An 18,045-nucleotide genomic window follows, 5' to 3' on the forward strand; every position below is an offset into this window, starting at 1 on the left:
TATTGGAATTCAGAGCATGATGTAAAAATATTTAATATATTTGCTATATTCTTATAGCAAAAGTGCCAAAGTCCTAGATGTCTTGACAGCTATGTATATGGAATATCTTCAGAATGTCTTGGTTTCCCCCCTTGCTCCCTCCCCTCCCCCCCCCCCCCCAATATCTGACAGTTGTTAATGATAGGGGATGATTACTAGCCATAAGAGCTTTTGAAAATCTAGGAAGCCTTAGTGCAAGAAAGCTCTTACTTGCCTTGATCTGGAGAAGAGGATCTGTAATGTTAGAAGACTTCTGTAGTGTCTTTTGCAGAAAACATTTTCAAAAGTCGGTGTTCAGTAGAGTCCTAAGATTTCAGTGGTATGCGTACCACAAAAACCCTGTAAATGTACTCACTGTTGTTATCCAAGCGGTTTTAAGAAACTGATAAATACTTGCATATAAGATTGCTACATTAGGTAATTGCTTTATGTCCTAAGGTAAGGCTTGATGGCATCATGATAGTTTCACCATTACTTCAAGCTGTCAGGGCCAAATAAAGTAGTAGTCCTGCCCCATATTCTGTCTGCTCGTCATCCCTTGTACCAGGAAAAAAAGTATTGGTGAATCATTTCAGATAAAATTGTTTTATCTGAACATCCAGCAAGTGCTTTTATCAGCACAAGGAAGGGGATGGCACAGGTGGCTGCAAGCAAGGAAAGATAATATTGCTTCTTTTAGTAACAATGGTGGTTTATTCTTGTTCAAAATGACTGGCAAAGTCCTCGGTATCCAAAGCAATTGATCATCTGAAAAGAAAAATGTGGTTCATATGCCCTGGCCATAGGGAAGCTAACAGGAAGTAATCACCTTGGCAAGCAGAGAATGCTTTTTAGACATTGCTAACACTTACACGTTTGATATATAGGTATCTATTTCTTAGGTTCTGTTTATAAGGAACTATATATTCTAGAAGGTGGTTTCTTTTCTGAAAACCTAAGTAAGTCCTATTGTTAAGTAACTGAGCTCCGATTTTTGAAGAGGGCCTTGAGAAAGTATTTAACAGAGGCTTTCTGATTTGTCAAGTGTACCTCTTGTTTTCTGTAGTATCTTATTTCAAAGACTGATTTTCCCACAAAGCACTGAAATGTTATGCATTTAAAATGGCTATTTTACTAATTGCATTGGAAATCCTGGCTTGAATGAGAATGATAGTAATTTCCCTACAGCTTTATAAGGATATGAAATGTAGCTGAAGGCATAAATGAAGTATAACGTGGTCTTCTAGTGGAGGGAATCCAAGCCACTCTAACGAGGGACACTCACTCTCTGGATTCTGCTTGCTGAAAACTTAACTTTAAGGGAACAAGGTTACATACAAAGCTACAAAAAAGAAACAGTTTTCCTTAAATACTAAATCGTGCAGGGACATACTGCAAAAGTTGCTATGAGCAGTTCATATCCAGTGTATGTTGCCAAATAAAATGACATCAGTTTAAGTGGGAGAGCAGTTGTCTTTATTTTCCATGTCTTTCAGCCAAAACAAGTTCTCGCAGTTGCTAGCGTGTTAATTGGCTTTATACTATGAGCACCTTTAGTACCTTTTACTTACTCCTGAATAGCATAGTACAAAAGTGATAGAAGTAAAGCTTTTCTATACTTGTTTTAGCATTGCTTTAAAATGCTGTAATGTGTTTTAAAATGAAACTGAGGCCTGGATGGTGATAGTTTTCTATGTGAGGCAGTAATTTCAAGGCACTGTAGAATTGAATGACCTAAGGAGGTCATTACCAGAGGGGGCAGTCTTTCCTTTCTGTGGGGTTTTTGGTCGTAAATTGCTTCTCCAGAGTGCCTGCAGGAATTTCGTGGGAGCTGGGACTGGCGCTGTCTATATTCAGGAGTGGGACTCAGGACTATGTGATGGGAGGCAGAAGACTAGGAAGAGGGAAGAAAAACAAAAGGGGTCTTATCTTTGGGGTAGTAGGTTAATATAGAGGACTGTGAGAGAGCAGTAGGGAGAGTGACATAAAGTTGCTGTCAAGGTCCTCCTTCTGAAACTAAACCAAAGCTCTGTGTGTGTGTTTTTAATACTCAGGGTTGTTCTATATTTAGGCATACAAGGTGTATTTTTGCAGCTGCTTAGACTTGGGCTTTCATCTTATATCATAGTCTCTAAAGGACATTATTGGCATGTTCTGTAGTTTCTGTTTTTCTGTTGGCTTTTTAAGTGTTCTTGGAAGAAAGAAGTATGGATTATTGCTTAGCTTCCTCATGCCTGATGGACATCAGGAATCACTTAGACAGAATATTCAGAAATCATTGTATTTTCTTCAGTAAAAATGTCTATGACAGAAACAGGTCGGGACAAATTATGAAAGCTTTAAGGACTTCTGGGGATATGTACAACTAGACACAATGCTTTATATGTGATTTTTGTTAACTTCCTACATGGAACAAAACCAGTAAATGTTCCTTAGCACGCCTCTTATATGAGGCGTGGTAAGCACTTAACAATGTTGATCAGCTGCTCTGGACTGGAATAGTTATTTAAAAAAATTTTTTTTTTTAGAGAGCAACAGGTAGTTATTTAATCAGATTGAAATAGTCTGCACAGAGTGAAGCATCAATTTACTGTTATGGAAAACAAAGGCATAAAGTGATATTAAAATTGAACTCAATGCTTGTTTTTTATTTTGTTCCCTTTTTTCCTAAAATAAATAACTTCAGCATTCTGGCTCATTCTCCATTTCTTTTTCTAAAATGCAGCTCTCTTTCGCTTGACTATTTCTGCAGTCTGCTTAATTGAGCCTTTTTATTTATTTTTGTCTCTCCAATGGTACAGCAACGTGCTTTGACTACTGCATATGTGTGATGTGGAACTTCTCTGCTACTCCTACATCCTTCTCTGCCCTTTGTTGAAGTCCTGATATAGAAGTGTAAAATTAGTTGTAAGGCAGTTTAATGTTTGTGCTGAGGCTGCATTCATCCTGGGAACAAGTAATCAGAGAACCCAAAAGGGAAGAAGCAGCCTCCTGGTTTGTTCTTGAGTAATGCACAGAAGTTAGATTAAAGATGCAACTCCAGAAGAGCCATTTTGCAATATTAACCAAAGTGTACTCCAATTCCTTATCCTTGGGGGAGTGTAATTAAGTGTAAAGTAGATGTTTATCATGACTTAACAAGAAAGCTTAAAACATTTCAAAAAATTCAGAATGACCAGAGAAATAGTGGAGATAAGTAGAATTTGTGTGAATACCTGTGGTATTTTTATGAAAAGTTGGAACTATTTCCAAGGTTCAGTGAACTGGTTTAGTTAGGGCTACCAGCTGCAAAATAGAGACAGCTGAAAAATTACCTGAAGATTGTATGAGCATCTTTTCATATGTTTCTGATTTATATTCAGAATTTGTTAAAGCTGAAGACATTAGCTTTATTTGTTGTGTTTCTGGAAAAGAAACAGAGTATGAATGTTATGAAACGGATTAAGTTATTATGTTATGAATGGATAAAGCACATCTTAAAAACCATGCACGATAGTAATCAGTAATCAAATTATTGTCAATAGATACATATGATAACTCGAGTAAAAGTACTATTTGGTCATCTAAAACCCTATAGTGAAGAGGTGGTGCCCTGAATTTTAGCTATTTATCTATCATCAGCTATGTACTGAATCAAAAGCCAATCCATGTCCATTTATTAAAATTTGTTTAGAATTCTTTTCTGAATTGACATCACTTGGTTATATCATCAGAAGTTTAACAGGACACTAGATACAGCGCTCCATGACTCATTGGCCTTATACATATTGTACCTTTATGCTTCTGTCATGATGCTTCTTACGTTATTTTTAGCATCTACTTCACTCTGTCTTTATGGTTAACTTTCATGCTTATCTATTTTTCCCTTGTGTTGTGCTTTATAATAGGGGAAGGTTGATTTATTTAGTTCTGTGGATGATGAATTTATACCTTGGTGTATGAGATTAAGATATTATTTATTTTCCTTCTAAATTGATTAGGTTGTTAGAAATGGAAATTTTGGAAATTTTTTAAAAAATATGATAAATATGTATATTTGTAGAGTTCATAACTTACAATAGCATATACGTGATTTGGTTTGTAGCTGAAAAGTTATACTCTTATAGTAGTGATGGAAAACAATTGTGAAATATTTAGAATCCCTTCTGAGGTATAATAATTTTTTTCTATAAAAAAATACTATGTTCTCCTTTCATGTTTTTCAGATAGGAAATTCCTATGTTTATTGCTTGCAATGATCAGGTTGGGAAACAACGAAGGAAATTGATTCATATTATAACAATGGAATGTGAATATTTTAAAAGAAGTCAGAAAACCTGAAATATAAAACATCTGTTGACTGTAAAGGAGTTTCTTGCCTAACCCCTGTAACTTTTATGATCAAAATGCATAAGTAAAAATCACAAAAACTAAGCCTTAAAGTATTAAAAAACAACAACCAACAAAAAAGGCAAAATAAGCTCCCAGTGTTTTGAGGCTGAAGGAAGAAATGGAGACAGTTGAGATAACTTTAGTTATGTCTCTCCTTTATTCTGATGTTTGCGGTAGCCTCTTATGGTATAGGTTTGAGGAGCAGGGAATCTGAGTTTGTCAGTTTTGTTCTTGAGAGCTTTCTTTTTATGAACTGAAGTTGAGTGACAATTGAAGTTTTTCCAGAAATCTGTGAGATGTTTTCCTGCTGTAGGTTTTCATGGGTATCTATGTTCTACAACAGTCTACTAGAACCTTGCTCATTATCATGAAATATGAATAATGGTGATAATACTTAGCTTAGAGTTCAAGAAGGTTCCATCCTTGTTTATTCAGGCAAGATTTGGAAAACACAGTTCCTCAGAATAATTTGACCAAAGCTGAACATAGAACCCTGACTTCATCTTTCTCAGTTGCTGTGTTCTGGTTATGCTTCTGCTGGCTTTTTAATTAGGATCAGGAGTGCATTTTTGAAGTGAATAGGCTGGTAAGCCCCACTTACTGCCCTGTGTTTCACATCACAGAGCACTTGAAAGCACATGGACTTGTTTCTTTTTGGATGTAACAAAATCAGAAGATGTACTCCAGCTGATGTGCTGCAGCTGCTAGTGGATTTTCAGTTCAGAGGACAAGACTAGTCTGAAGTTAACCTCAAAAATCAGACTGTGTGGATATCATGGCCTCATCACAACTATTTTGCTCCACTGATTCACTTGTAGTGCCTCACCTTCATTGCTAATGAAGACAGAGTGCTGTCAGCCAAATCAAGTTTTATTTCTATATTTACTGTCTGCTGTAAATAAACCCAGCAAGCTCCAAATAGTTTAATGAGTTTAATTGTTCCTGATTAAAATAAGTAGCATTCTGATGCATGTTTATTTTTTGGTTTATGAGTCTATTCCATACTTAAAAAGACCACTTAATACTCTGAAAAATAAATAGTAGAGCAAACACCAAGCAAATACGTGTTGATACCAGAATCTGTATGTTTATATACTCATGTAAATTGGCTTATGCAGAGCTCCATGCTAACGTGCCTGGGCTGCTTCACGTGCCTGAAATAGTATCTGTCTGTTATGGGACACTGCAACATGGAGCATTGTAGACATGCTGTTTCCAAATTTAATGACCGACCGTCTGTCTTTGTATAAAAATATAGCTGATAACACTTTAAAAAAAAGTTTAAAACTCAAATATTTCAAGAAAATAAGCATACACTTATGAGAAGCAATGCCAGCTTGTTACTACAGTCAAGGACAGTGAGAATGTAAGAATGAATTTGCAGTTCAAAGCAAAGATTCACCTGCAATATCATGTCTCCAATGGTCAAAAGCAAATGCTTTGGGAAGATGACGACAGGACAAGCATGATAACTCCTCATCTCCCTTCTGTGAATATTCTTTCATTCTGTAGCTATTTTCAGCTCTGCATTTCTTGCACTATTGTGATTTGTCCAGTCAACAACCTGAAATGAATCTCTTCTAACAATTACTTATTCATTCTTCCCTTGAACCCATGCATAAAATTACTGCGGTATCTGCTGTGTTCTCAGGCAAGTAGTGTCAAGGGCTTACCACACGTTGATTGACAAATCATCTGCTTGGTTTGTACCTTTCCCATCCCGGTTTCATGTGATGACTCTTCCTCACACTGGAGGAGACAGCGACCAGCTGATCCCAAGCTATGCTGTCTGTGCAACTCAAAATTTTGTGGATCTCTGCTCCATCTCCCCTTTACCGTCTCTTTTCTGAACTGATGTGTTCTAGCCTACTTGCTGTTGCTAATATAGAAGCCATCTTTGGTGCCCATATTACCTTTCTCTGATCCTTTCCTTATTATGACATATGTAGAACTTACAGATATCGGAAGAAATCAGAGATCCAGAGTGTTTAATATCTAGGTGAGCCATATATTTGTACACTGGTATAATAATCTCTTGTTTTCCATTCTTTTTCAAGTTATTTTCTAATTTAAGTTTCCTTTTTGACTGCTGCTGGGTGTCAGAGTCTAATATGCTCTGACCAGGTTCTTGTAGATATTCCATGCATGGAGAGTGTAATGTTTAATATCAGATTTATTTAACTGAATATATTTGATGTTGCACAGGATTTTTTTTAGTAGAGTGATTCAGCAATATACAGAAATCACAATACAAGAGCAAGTTACACTTAGCAGAATATAGCAAATGCAATATAAGTTGGATCTCAATACAAATGCAGTTCTCATTTCCAGTCTCTGCAGTATGCTCACTGTTATGACACTCAGCGTCCCCAGTCACTGGGAAGGAATACAAGGGTTGAGACCAGCTCAAGCCCCTTGCTCTCTTCAAAATGCTTTTTTTCTCATTCAATTTTTATACTCTATGTTGGGCTGAGCCGCGTATATTTTTCCCCCTATGCTGATCTGGCTAACTCAGGGAGACTTGCACACTGTTTTGATTAACTCGGGGGGAAAAACTTTTACATAGCTAATTGATCCACTCAACCAACTGCTCTAGCCATTTATCTGGAAGAAAAGCTACCCTCTGGTCCCCTTTGTTTTGAGATAAATTCAGCTTTTTTTTTTGGTGATCAGTCACACCCTACAGTCTTTTCTGAGCTTCATGGCCACATCACCCTTGTCCATCTCACAGAATCTCCTCTAAGCCTTCTCCTATTGTAGGGGATTATTGGTCACTCACACTGGGTACTAAGCCAGCGTTTTCATGGAACCACGTAGTATAACTCCTGAATCTTGCTCCTGAGTGATGGTGGTCAGTTCCTCATTTATAAGATTTCAGGGGAAGCTAGATTTCCCCCCGCCCCCGACTCTTACTTTTTATTTATCCATGTTGAATTTCATTTGCTATTTTATCATCCTGGCAACTGCTTTTGTGAGGTCCTTTTGCACTCAGTCATTCTTCATTGGCCCTTAGCAATCTTCATTGTCACCTCACTGCTTAGCCCTCTTTCCTTATCACTGGCAAATGTATTAAATTGAATAAATCCCAGCACGTGCCCTTTGCAAAACTTCCACCAGTGGCCTCCCTCCTGTACGAGAACTGACTCACTGCTTGATTTTTGTCCATGCGCTTAGCTCATGGTCTGTGGCTGCTTAGTTTTCTTAAAAGCCATTCAGAAATCCATGTAAACTGTGACCAGGATCTCCCTCTTCCGCATCCTTGATGATTTTTTTCAAAGAACTCAAAAAAATTTGCAAGTTAAGACTTCCTCTTACAGAAGCCATATTCTATCTTCCAAAGTAAATTGTATTATCTAGATATCAGTTAATTCTGTGGTTTGTCCTAACTTCTCACTTCTCTGGTACAGAAAGCTAGCGTTCTTTAGTTACCTGGCCGTTCTGAAATCTTTCTTTGAAGAATAGCATTGCGTTTGCCGCAAATGAGATGATATTAATTGAATGAAAAATGAATTATGACAGTTCTGCTATTATTGAATATGAAATTTTTAATGTGAATGAGTTTAATGTAGTAATTACTGGAAGCTTTTGAGCTTTATTATCACAGTTTGAATTAATCTTTATTAAGAAATGTATTTAATTAGTTGCTACAAAGTCAGTATCTTTAAGGTTACCTTTAAATTAAAGCTTAACTTTGTTTTATCTATGATTGTTTTTAAAGAACAGAAAGCTTGTAATAAGAAGTGTGTGTGTGTATATTATGTATATACATATATACATACATAAAAAATACTTGTACTGTATTTGAATAGTGTTCTTTTTAAAGCTGAGCAAGATTTTCATAAAAGCCTGTCTTAATTTAGTGTTGTATTTTGTGCACTATTCACCTCTACATAAAATATGAAATAGATGAAAAGTTATAAATGCTCCCTAAGGTTAATATACTATGTATTCCTATTAATAAAACTATAGAAATATAGGTATGTGTATTTAAATTTATGAGTATAGGTTTTTGATATGAGTATTTGAATAAGGTGATGAATGCACACATATATTCCTTTCATGAAGCCAAAGGCCTACCTGAGGTTGATAAATATTGATGAACTGTTTTTAATTTGAAAAAAGGGAAAAATAAATTCTGCAGACCTGTTTATTTGTTGATGTTGTTAAATATTTTGCAATCAATATTCAAAATGTGAAATACACAAGGAAAAGGAGAGAAAAAGTAGACCTCTCAAATTAGCTGGTAGAAGAGCTACAACTTAGTCATGATACAATAAATTTTGTATCTATAAATTTTTGCGAGTAGCTATTCTAAAAGACTGGCAAATATTTGTTATATTGATGGCCTTATGAGGAGTTTCTCTCAGTTTACAAAAAAAAAAGACAAAAATTTTTGATAAAGTAGATTCTATTTGTTAATGTTTTAATTGTTGTATCAGAAACCAAAATATGCTAAGGGCTTCAAAACATAACTGATATCATAAAAAAGACTGAAGCTCTTCAGAAATTCTAATAAAAATTTCTTGCATAATTTTACATAGTATTTTTAGTTTCCTTGAATATAAACTATAATATAAAATTAGCAGCATGATATATGGCTGTATTTCTTGCACTCGTTTGTTTTTCTTGTGAAAATGCTGATGTTTCCACAATGCTAATAAGGTTTATCAAGAAATTAAGTGTTGAAAAATGCAGAATTTAAATAAAGGGGGCAAAGTGCCCTAAAGTATTCTCTTACCCTATGTTAATGTGATACTGTTTCTAGGCATAAGACAATTAAAAAATCTTTTTGTAGCTCAAATATTATATTGCATCTTTTTTTTTTTTTTAAGTTGCTTAAAGTAGTTTGTGTTCTACTTTGAAATAGAATGAAGTAGTTAATTGGTATTATCCGTGCGGGGGGGTAGTCTAAATATTTTTTAAAAATGGAATGCTACTATTTGTGTCTGTTCTACATCATGAACAATTTAAGTTTTAATGCCTCTACTGTATATGTAAAATGTAAAAATTAGTGGTTTAGAGTTGTATTAATGCACATCCTTTTCCTTATATCCTAAAATCTTTGATAAAAGGTAGTTCATTGTCTATATTACTAGTAAGTTAAAATCTCTTTTTGTGAAAAAGAGCTGTGATAATTGACGTAGAAACTGCAAAGTAAAAATTTATTATGATATGCATTTGCAGGACTCTGCAAACAGAATCTGAAAGAGATTTGAAGCTCAAATTTGTTTTTTTCTATCTAATTAGAAACTGAAAGTAGAAGCATCTCAATTTCTGGAAGATGTGGAGGAATGTTCAGAAGTATTTTTGTGATCTTACCCTCTTATACTCTTCTAGCTGTCTGTTTCCTACTGCTGTCAGTAGTAGGATACCTATCTAGACAGACTTTTGGTGTTATCCACATTTTTACAGAGCATGACATTGACCTATATAATTATTGTTTTGCAAGTTGGATCCCTTTGGAACGTAGTAGCTTTTTCATATAAATTTTCTTCTAGTTGCACTGTGAATGCAAGCTTTTACTTAGTACATAATTTCTTCACAGTGAAAGTTAGCTATCTCAGTACTGAAGGATCAAAAATTCAAATATTTCACTAAAACCATGTTTTACTAAAACATACTGTGTATGCCTCTCTTTGAATTTATATGATAAAGATGCCAAATGAAGAGTGATTCTAGCTTTAGCATGAAATTCCTGAACATTTTTTTTTCCTCAGATAAAGGTGGTCTTTGCATAGTTTTACTGAATATTTACATGATTAGTTAAGATAAATTTTTTTGCATGTTTTATTTCAGTACAAAATTGGTGCAGTCTGGCTTCATTGCAGCTTGAAATATTCATTGGAAGGCAAAGGTAATTGTTAGTGTAATAAAATTGTAGGTATACTAAACTATTAATTATTTGCTACATGGACTATGGTGTGATCTTGGGATGTGATTTAAATTACTAGATAAACCACTGTGAGCTCATTCATACTATTTGTATTGCTCATACATGAGACAGCTCATATATTTTCTATCTGCCAAACAGCTAGAACACAAGCAAACAAATCTATGCTAGCTTTAATCTAATTAGCAGGGATAGCAATTGTGGTAAGACATGATATCCTGTTCTTTATTACAAGCCACCAACCCAGAAATGAGTCCATCATCAACCCAGGTTATATACTCAGGCTGCTTTCTATTGCTGACATGAGTACTCTGTCTTTGCTGCTAGTATTGTATTTCTAACTACATCAGTAATGGCATATTTACCTATGCATAAGTCCTACCCCCACTTTATAGATATATCTTAAATATCTCAAACTAGCCAGCTGTTCTAAAATGGATATTAATACCCCACAACTAAGGAAAGATTTCTGTATATACTCATTAAATATGATTCCTTCATTGAAAGTAAGCATGAAAGTAATCATCTTCAGTTTCACGATCATCTTCAGTTTCATGATTGTTTATTTCATGATCGTCTTCTGTTTCATCATATTCTTCTGGTGTTAAAAATCGGCGGAACACTGGTGTTCTTAGCTGTGTCGACTTGTTAATGTTACCGTTCTGTTCACCGTAATAAATGGTTCGTATGTGAGGGAAGCAAAAGAACGCATATGTGCTTATTGGAACTGTAAGCTTATTTTGGTCTACCCGTATATAGGTTAATTGATTGGTGTTCCTTGGATCAATAGATGGGCACATCAAAGTAACATTTATGACTGTAAGAGAGAGAAAAATACTAATTAAAATACAGAAAATAGTTATATTTAAGAACTGCTGCAAAATTACAATTTATTTTTTGAAACTTACCACAGAAGATACTTTTGTGGTTCACAATATTATCCTTTGCTTTGTTTTAAAGCAATTTCATAAATATCAGTGATAAAAATTTTTTTAGTTTTGTGAAGTATAAGGTTGTAGGGTAAAAGAAATGGCTGCCACTACAGTCTGTGGCAACTGGTTTGTGTGAATGGAATATTTTCATAATTCCTTATGTCTAAATGCATTTTTTTGTCAATTGTCTCAGAAGCAAGTTTTAAAAAGGTTTTAGCCTGTTAAATGAAAAAAACTGGTGCAGACTCTTAAAAATCTTCTTGGAAATTATGGGATGCAAAAGTACAAATTCCTTCTGGTTTTCCTATTGTTTGGTCTCAACTAGCTAACGATATGTTTACACTGCATCTTGAAGAAGATGGGAGGATATTCTTCCTGCATTGGATCAAAAGATACATAGCTGCACTTATACAAAATGTACCTCTCAGGAATGAACTCTGGTTCAGAGCCACGTTAATTGGTTAGCTCAGAGCACTAATAGCTCAAGATCACCTCTCTACAAAAGGGACATCAGATTAACTCTTGAACCATGTGCGAATCTGGACCGCTGCTGGATTCTACACTCAATTTATACATGACCTGACTGAGAAACTGTAAGGTGGCAGGTGCTGGAAAAAAAGAACACAAACAGATGTTTCCAATAGTTTTTTGTTTAGGTTAAAAGTTCTTAAATCAGGATGGTAGGGAAAATATGCCCTAGCATCCTCTCCCTGCTCTTTTGCCCTCCCCCCAGCCAACAACCCCCCAAACCCGCCGTGTTTTGACTTTATAGATTTACAGCTAACAACATACTTTCAATGTCATTGTCTTCAATATACAAATGCTGCAAACTTCTTGGAATATAGAATACTTGTTTCAATTTGTTATGTCCCAAATTAAGTTCTAAAAGGTTAGATAGATTAAAGGCATTGTGTGGAATGTTCTGCAGGTTATTGTGTGACATTCTTAGAGCAATGATTTTTGGAAGTCTACTGAAATAGTTTTCTGGAATATAAGAAATAGAATTATTTTCAAGAGAGAGATACATAAGTGATGGTGGTAGATCAGGAGGCATGGTCTGTAATCTGTTGTTGCATAAGTTGATCTGCATTAAATTTTTCAGGATTGAAAAATGTTTTCCTTTGAGTGCCGAGTCATCAAGAAAGTTATTGCAAAGATCAAGCATGGTTATATTAGGTAATCCTTCCAGTGCATTCCTAGATAACTGAGAAATCTTATTGAAACCAAGGAGGAGTCGCTCTAGAGAGCTGGGTAGCGGGAATGGAAATTCTTCTAATTCATTATGTTGTAAATGAAGCTGTACTAAGTTTGAAAGTTTGGCAAAAACACCATGGTCAATCATATGAAATTTAATTTTGTTGTAGCTCAGGTTAATTTCTCTTAAGATGGTGACATTAGCAAACGGTCCTGCAATCACAGCTTCAATATCATTGTTTTGCAGATAGAGTTGTTGAACGTGATTAGGGATGTTTGGTATTGTTGTAAGTTTACGATGATCACAGTACATTGATAATGGAAAAGCTGGTGGGCAAAAGCATTCGCTGGCACATTTGACTGGAAAAGGAAAATGGGGAACTTCGTCTTGTGAACTCGAATGAAAATTAAAATAATACGGATGCTCGTGATCTGGCTCTTCATCATATTCATCCCCAAAATCATAGTCTTCATGTTGACAAATAACCATAGCAGCCCAGAGCAGGTGAATGATTGATAGCTGACTCAGAATCCCCATACTCAAATTTGTATGTTGTACCCTATTGATGAGGGGAGAAAAAAAAAAATTTATCAACAATTTATCAACTAATCATATACTAAATCATATTTAAATTTCAGTTTTAAGAAAAAGCAGTATGAATAAAATAATTTAAATAAGCAGAACAAAGTAGTTTTTTGGCAACACTGGCAATTACATAATTAGCCAAAAATTGTTTGTAGTTTTTATCTTGCAAGAATGGCCTTGAAATAAACATGGATTTTTTTGGCTTAACTTTAGACTAGAAACAGCTTTCTACCTGTGCTGTGCCTGTTACTGAAGGACACCACAGGAGTTGGGAGAAGTAGCTCAAAAAAATCCTAGTTTGCTTTCCTTTCTCTCTTTAATGAATTTCAGAGAAGTAGCAAAAGGACTTTATATATGAAGTGCTGCAATCTGGAATTTGTATTAGACACTTAGGTGTTGCATTCTTTCCAGTGTAATGGGAGACATTAGCTAAGCCTTACAAGTCCGTTTGTAATGGATGCAGATAGAATTTCTAGGGAACGTTTCTTCCTCAGACCGTTGGAAACATATTGTCATTGCAGTCTGTTGGATTTCTATGCCTGTACCTGGCAGTAATTGTTACTCTTTATGTTGAGATTTTTTTTTTTTTTAAGGCTGCGTAATTCATTAGATTTAAGATAATTTAAATGGCTTTTAGTTAGCTTTTGGTATTTTAAAAGGAAGAGCTCACTCTGTATAGTTTGAGAGCTACTCAAAGGTGGTAGGAGACAAGTATGCAACATATTTCTTTGTATTTCTGTGCAATTCATGTGATAGGAAGAAAAGGCAGATGTCCAAGGTTCAAATGTATGTAGCCTTATTAAACCCCTTATTGAAGGATTTTTTTTTCCTTGCAAAATATATTAGTTCTTCTCACTTGTCAACTGGCGCAGCACAAAATTATGAATGGTCAGTATCACAGAATCATAGAAGTGCTGTTTGGAAGGGACTTTTGAAAGCAGTCTAGCCTCCCGCTCAAAAGCGTGACCATCTCCAGCAGTAGCTCAGGTCAGCCTAAGCTTTGTCTGGGTGAGCCTTGAAAAACTCCAAGGGCGGATCTCCCCGGATAACCCGAGTTAGTGTTGTACTACCCTCCGCGGGAAGAAGTTTGCTAGAGTTTGCTAGAGTCATGCTCCCAAGCCATGACTTGTGGCTGCTGTCCTCGTTATTAATGGAAAATTATTTTGGTTAAAAATAAAGAAATTCTAAACTATGATGAGGTAATTGTGGAAAAAAGTTAGGGCAGTATTGCTTCTGCAGATACAACAGTGAAACATTACTTTGAAATACTTGATGTAAAATAGACAAAAATTGATATGGCATTAGTGATTGATTGTATGTTCTGTGGCATTTTATGTTGTTTTCAACAGGTAGCTGACTTAATACAAAGCATTAATGATAAAAAAAAAAAAAAAATTTCTTCTGTTCCTGTAATTGTATCTGTCATTGTATTTGATTTCAACCATTATATACTATTACACATCATGTAAAATCATCACTGAAAAGCAAATTTTAGTCTTTCTATTCCTCTGTAATCATTTTCTTTACAAACATGAGCTAATTTACTTTTATAATACCCTTCTGAAGTGAAATAGTAATATTATGAAAGTCAGAATTATTGACAACTAGTTCTGCATGTCACATTTCAGATGCTCAAAGACATTTTAAAGCATTTTTGCAGTCAGAAGAATACAATTATTTGTCATAATTGCAGTTATGAATTGTGTTAAGTCAAACAACTTAGATAATAGGTGAGTCAAAATGTAATACTATAGGTCAAAGCACATAAATCACTGAACATTTTGTTAAGAGACTTTGCTCAGCATGGTATGGGAACCCAGAGAGGCAGAGGCAAGCAAATAAGCTTTTGGGTTTTTTTGTAATAACATTCACTCTACTCCTTGTTTTCATGGAGTTCTTAATATTTTCTGCCAAATACGTTCAAATAGTAACAAAGGAGAAGAGAGTCTTACAAACACTAGTTTCCTGTGCTTTGTACTGCTAACAGATTCCCAGTGCATGGTGTATGGTATGAATTGAAGTGGAGAGAGAGGGAGAATCCTAAGAAAAAAAAGTAATAACAAAATCTTCGAATTGACTAAATCGTCACAATGTGTCTGCAAAAGTGGCTGGGTAAAATCAGCTATGGTATTGTCTAACTTGAATTTCTGACTTAGCATCATTTGTATTTGAATGCACCTTTAATGACTATTTATAACTGATAAGAAATTTAAAAACAAGCTAGGGTGGAATCAGTTGTTTGGAACCATGCTGTAGGTCTTCAGCAAAGCCAAGGTCTTCATATCCCAACAGTAGCATCAGATATCTGAGCTAATATTAGTAAATACTAGCAGAAACATATCTATGCAGAGTGCAGCCTTCTGCTACAAGCATTGTATGAACATATTACGCTGATTAACTTTGCTAGATTGAGAAGCAATCCCATGTTTCAGGAGGAATGAATTGCTTTCCAGATTTCAGGTAGTGTTTATGAGGAGAATCCCTTATTAGCCTATTTCTAACTCCCACTCAGACCTGCTGGCATCTACGTATATAAATCCTGTCTGTATTGTGACTTGATTCTGTTTTCTTGAGCATACTCTCAAAAATCTGTCCCCATGCCTATTTCATGTTCTTGGTTTCCTTTTGACTCCTGTTACTCTTTCCCGGCTCCTATCCAGAACTTAAGCTTCACCTTCTAGTTCTATCTTCTCTGCATTTCTTCTGTTTCTTCTTATTCCCTCTGACCACCGTATGTCAAGCCAGTTCTTTTTCCATACTGTTTTGGGTCCTAATAGGTGTCAGAACACTTCTAATGAATAACTTCTCTTCTCAGTGCCACAGTAGTCCTTACACATCAGAGGGAACAACTCAGGAAAGTCCTGCTCAGTTTAAGGAAAGCACTTACTTAGGCCTTCATGCAGTTGATGCACTTGCCATGTAGACAATGTAAGGGAAATGATTATGATCACAGCAAAGGGAATGATAAGTAATAGATCTCAAAGTCTCTAGCATGTTTTACAGAGAGGGAGGAATTTGGGGGGATTGTTATACCTTGACTGAATTTGAATTAATTTTTGGTAGAGTAATAACTGTCTTGACAAGTTTGAAGTTCATGTCTTAAAGCATTGAGATACTAAAGCTTCTGCATAAAACAGTTCCTCGGACCCTATTTCCTTTAAAACAAAGAATCTTACCAGCTGAAACTTCATAATGGGGGAAGTGAGTCAAATGCACACAATATGATAGGCTATGTATTTACAAAATTGAAAGAAAATAAAAAATCTTATAGCGGATAAGAGAAACTGATTTTGCCATCTATAATAAATTAAAGGCTTAGTAGTTATATTTGCAAACATCTCATTAGCGGAAAGCTAAAAAATTATATGGCGTATATGAATCACTCTAACTGCACAAAATACTACAACTGGTTCTTTTTGTTCCTGTTTACCAAGAGCATTTACTCTATGGAGGTCTGTGAAACTCAAGTTGTAGAGGGCAGCAAATTACTGTGTTGATGAAATCAGCTGAGTAATAACCTAACACAGCTGGAGGAACAAAAGATCTCTCTAAGCCATATTTTGTGGTGAAGAGTCTTGTGGGAAGGCAGTGCAGAACAATAGCCTTTACCCCTCTGCTGATTTGCCATTAAAAAAAAGTTTCGTGCCACATCATCAGCTATTGTAGATGCCATCTCATAAGTCTGTGAAAATATTTCTCCTTTTGTTATTAATCATATCAAAATTATTTACAAGGCTTATTCAGTGTTATCAGTTCAAGTTAAAAAAAAAAATTGAGAGAATAAGACTTCAAATATATTTCAGAGGTTATTAGTTCATAGTGTAGTTTCACGACCCTCCCATCTTTATTTCTTCTTTCCTTCCTGCAAAAGTCCTGCTATACAATGTTTTTAGTATAATACAGTATTACCCAGCATCCTTCTAAAGCTGTAATTAGCAATTCACAGTAAGTTTTCAATGTGATTTTTGATAAGATTTATAAAAAGAGCACAAATCTTAGTATGAAGCAGAACAGTATAGTATAAGATATAAATCACTTTACTGCATAAATCAAAATATTTTTCATAGCTTTTCAGCACAAAAAAAATCTGCTTCTGCTGTTATATGGTACTTATTTGACATAACTGTGAAATATGCAAAAAATGATAAAAAAATAACAATTTTTTTGTTGAGGAAGTAAGACTATTCTGGATAAATTGTCAGATTTATTTCATCAGAAAATTCTGAGGAAGCATTTGACTATGATTTTGGTTTGATAAGAGATTTGAATTATTTCCAAATTATTCACCAGGAAGGATCAGGATCTTAAAAATGTTTAAGTGACTTGTTTAAGTGGTTAAGTGGATATCAGATTCAAGAAAATAATGCCATAAATTTTATTTCTTTTCTGGCTTTGAGCTGCTTAAAGTTGATGATCTGCTTAACCTTTTCAAGCTGTTCTCTGTAATGCTGAGGACTAGAACACTGTTTAAAAAGGTAAATCACGCATGATTCTAACATTTGGGATATAAAGAAAAGCACCAGAAACCATGAGAACAGAAACAATATTGTGGGGGCTGGCCATACTAGAAAAAAGCAGCCATATGTTTAGGTACAGAATATTGACTTGCAAAGGAGAAGTTGAAAGAGTAAAATTATTACTGTGTAGTCATTTATTAACTTTACTGAGTCATTTTTTAACTTTACTGTAAATAGTTGAAGAGTAACCACATTGTACCCTCAAACCTAAATAATGCTAAACAACCATAGTAATTGATTTTTTAAAAAATTCTTAGAATATATTTATAACTATGAATCAAAAGATACCATTGCATTGAGTTTTTTATGCCATTTAATAGTGTCATTTACTGCTGCTGAAATATATATTATATATATATATATATAAGAGCAAGACAAAGAATATATTGAATTTCTTTGGAAGCTGCATTATATTAACAGTTCTAAATAAAACATATGCAAAAATTAAAGCTATTTTCTATAAAGATAAATTTAAATTGGACCAAATTTAAATTTTAATTTCATACCTGATATCTTTCTATCGTTTTCAACTAATGA

The 18,045-nt window shown here is 34.8% G+C and overlaps 2 protein-coding genes across 14 annotated transcripts in view; one reads left to right on the forward strand and one right to left on the reverse strand.

The window, feature by feature from the left end:
• Window positions 1-18,045, forward strand: part of CENPP (centromere protein P) — a 160,555-nt gene that overhangs the window by 33,663 nt on the left and 108,847 nt on the right. The window lies entirely within an intron of this gene.
• OMD (osteomodulin) lies at window positions 10,777-16,645 on the reverse strand. The gene is given in 3 exon segments (XM_009688101.2): window positions 10,777-11,096; window positions 12,004-12,965; window positions 16,422-16,645. Coding segments are annotated over 3 exon segments (1,506 nt in total).

The sequence above is a fragment of the Struthio camelus genome, chromosome 14, assembly GCF_040807025.1.
Source record: "Struthio camelus isolate bStrCam1 chromosome 14, bStrCam1.hap1, whole genome shotgun sequence".
Lineage (NCBI taxonomy): Eukaryota > Metazoa > Chordata > Aves > Struthioniformes > Struthionidae > Struthio > Struthio camelus.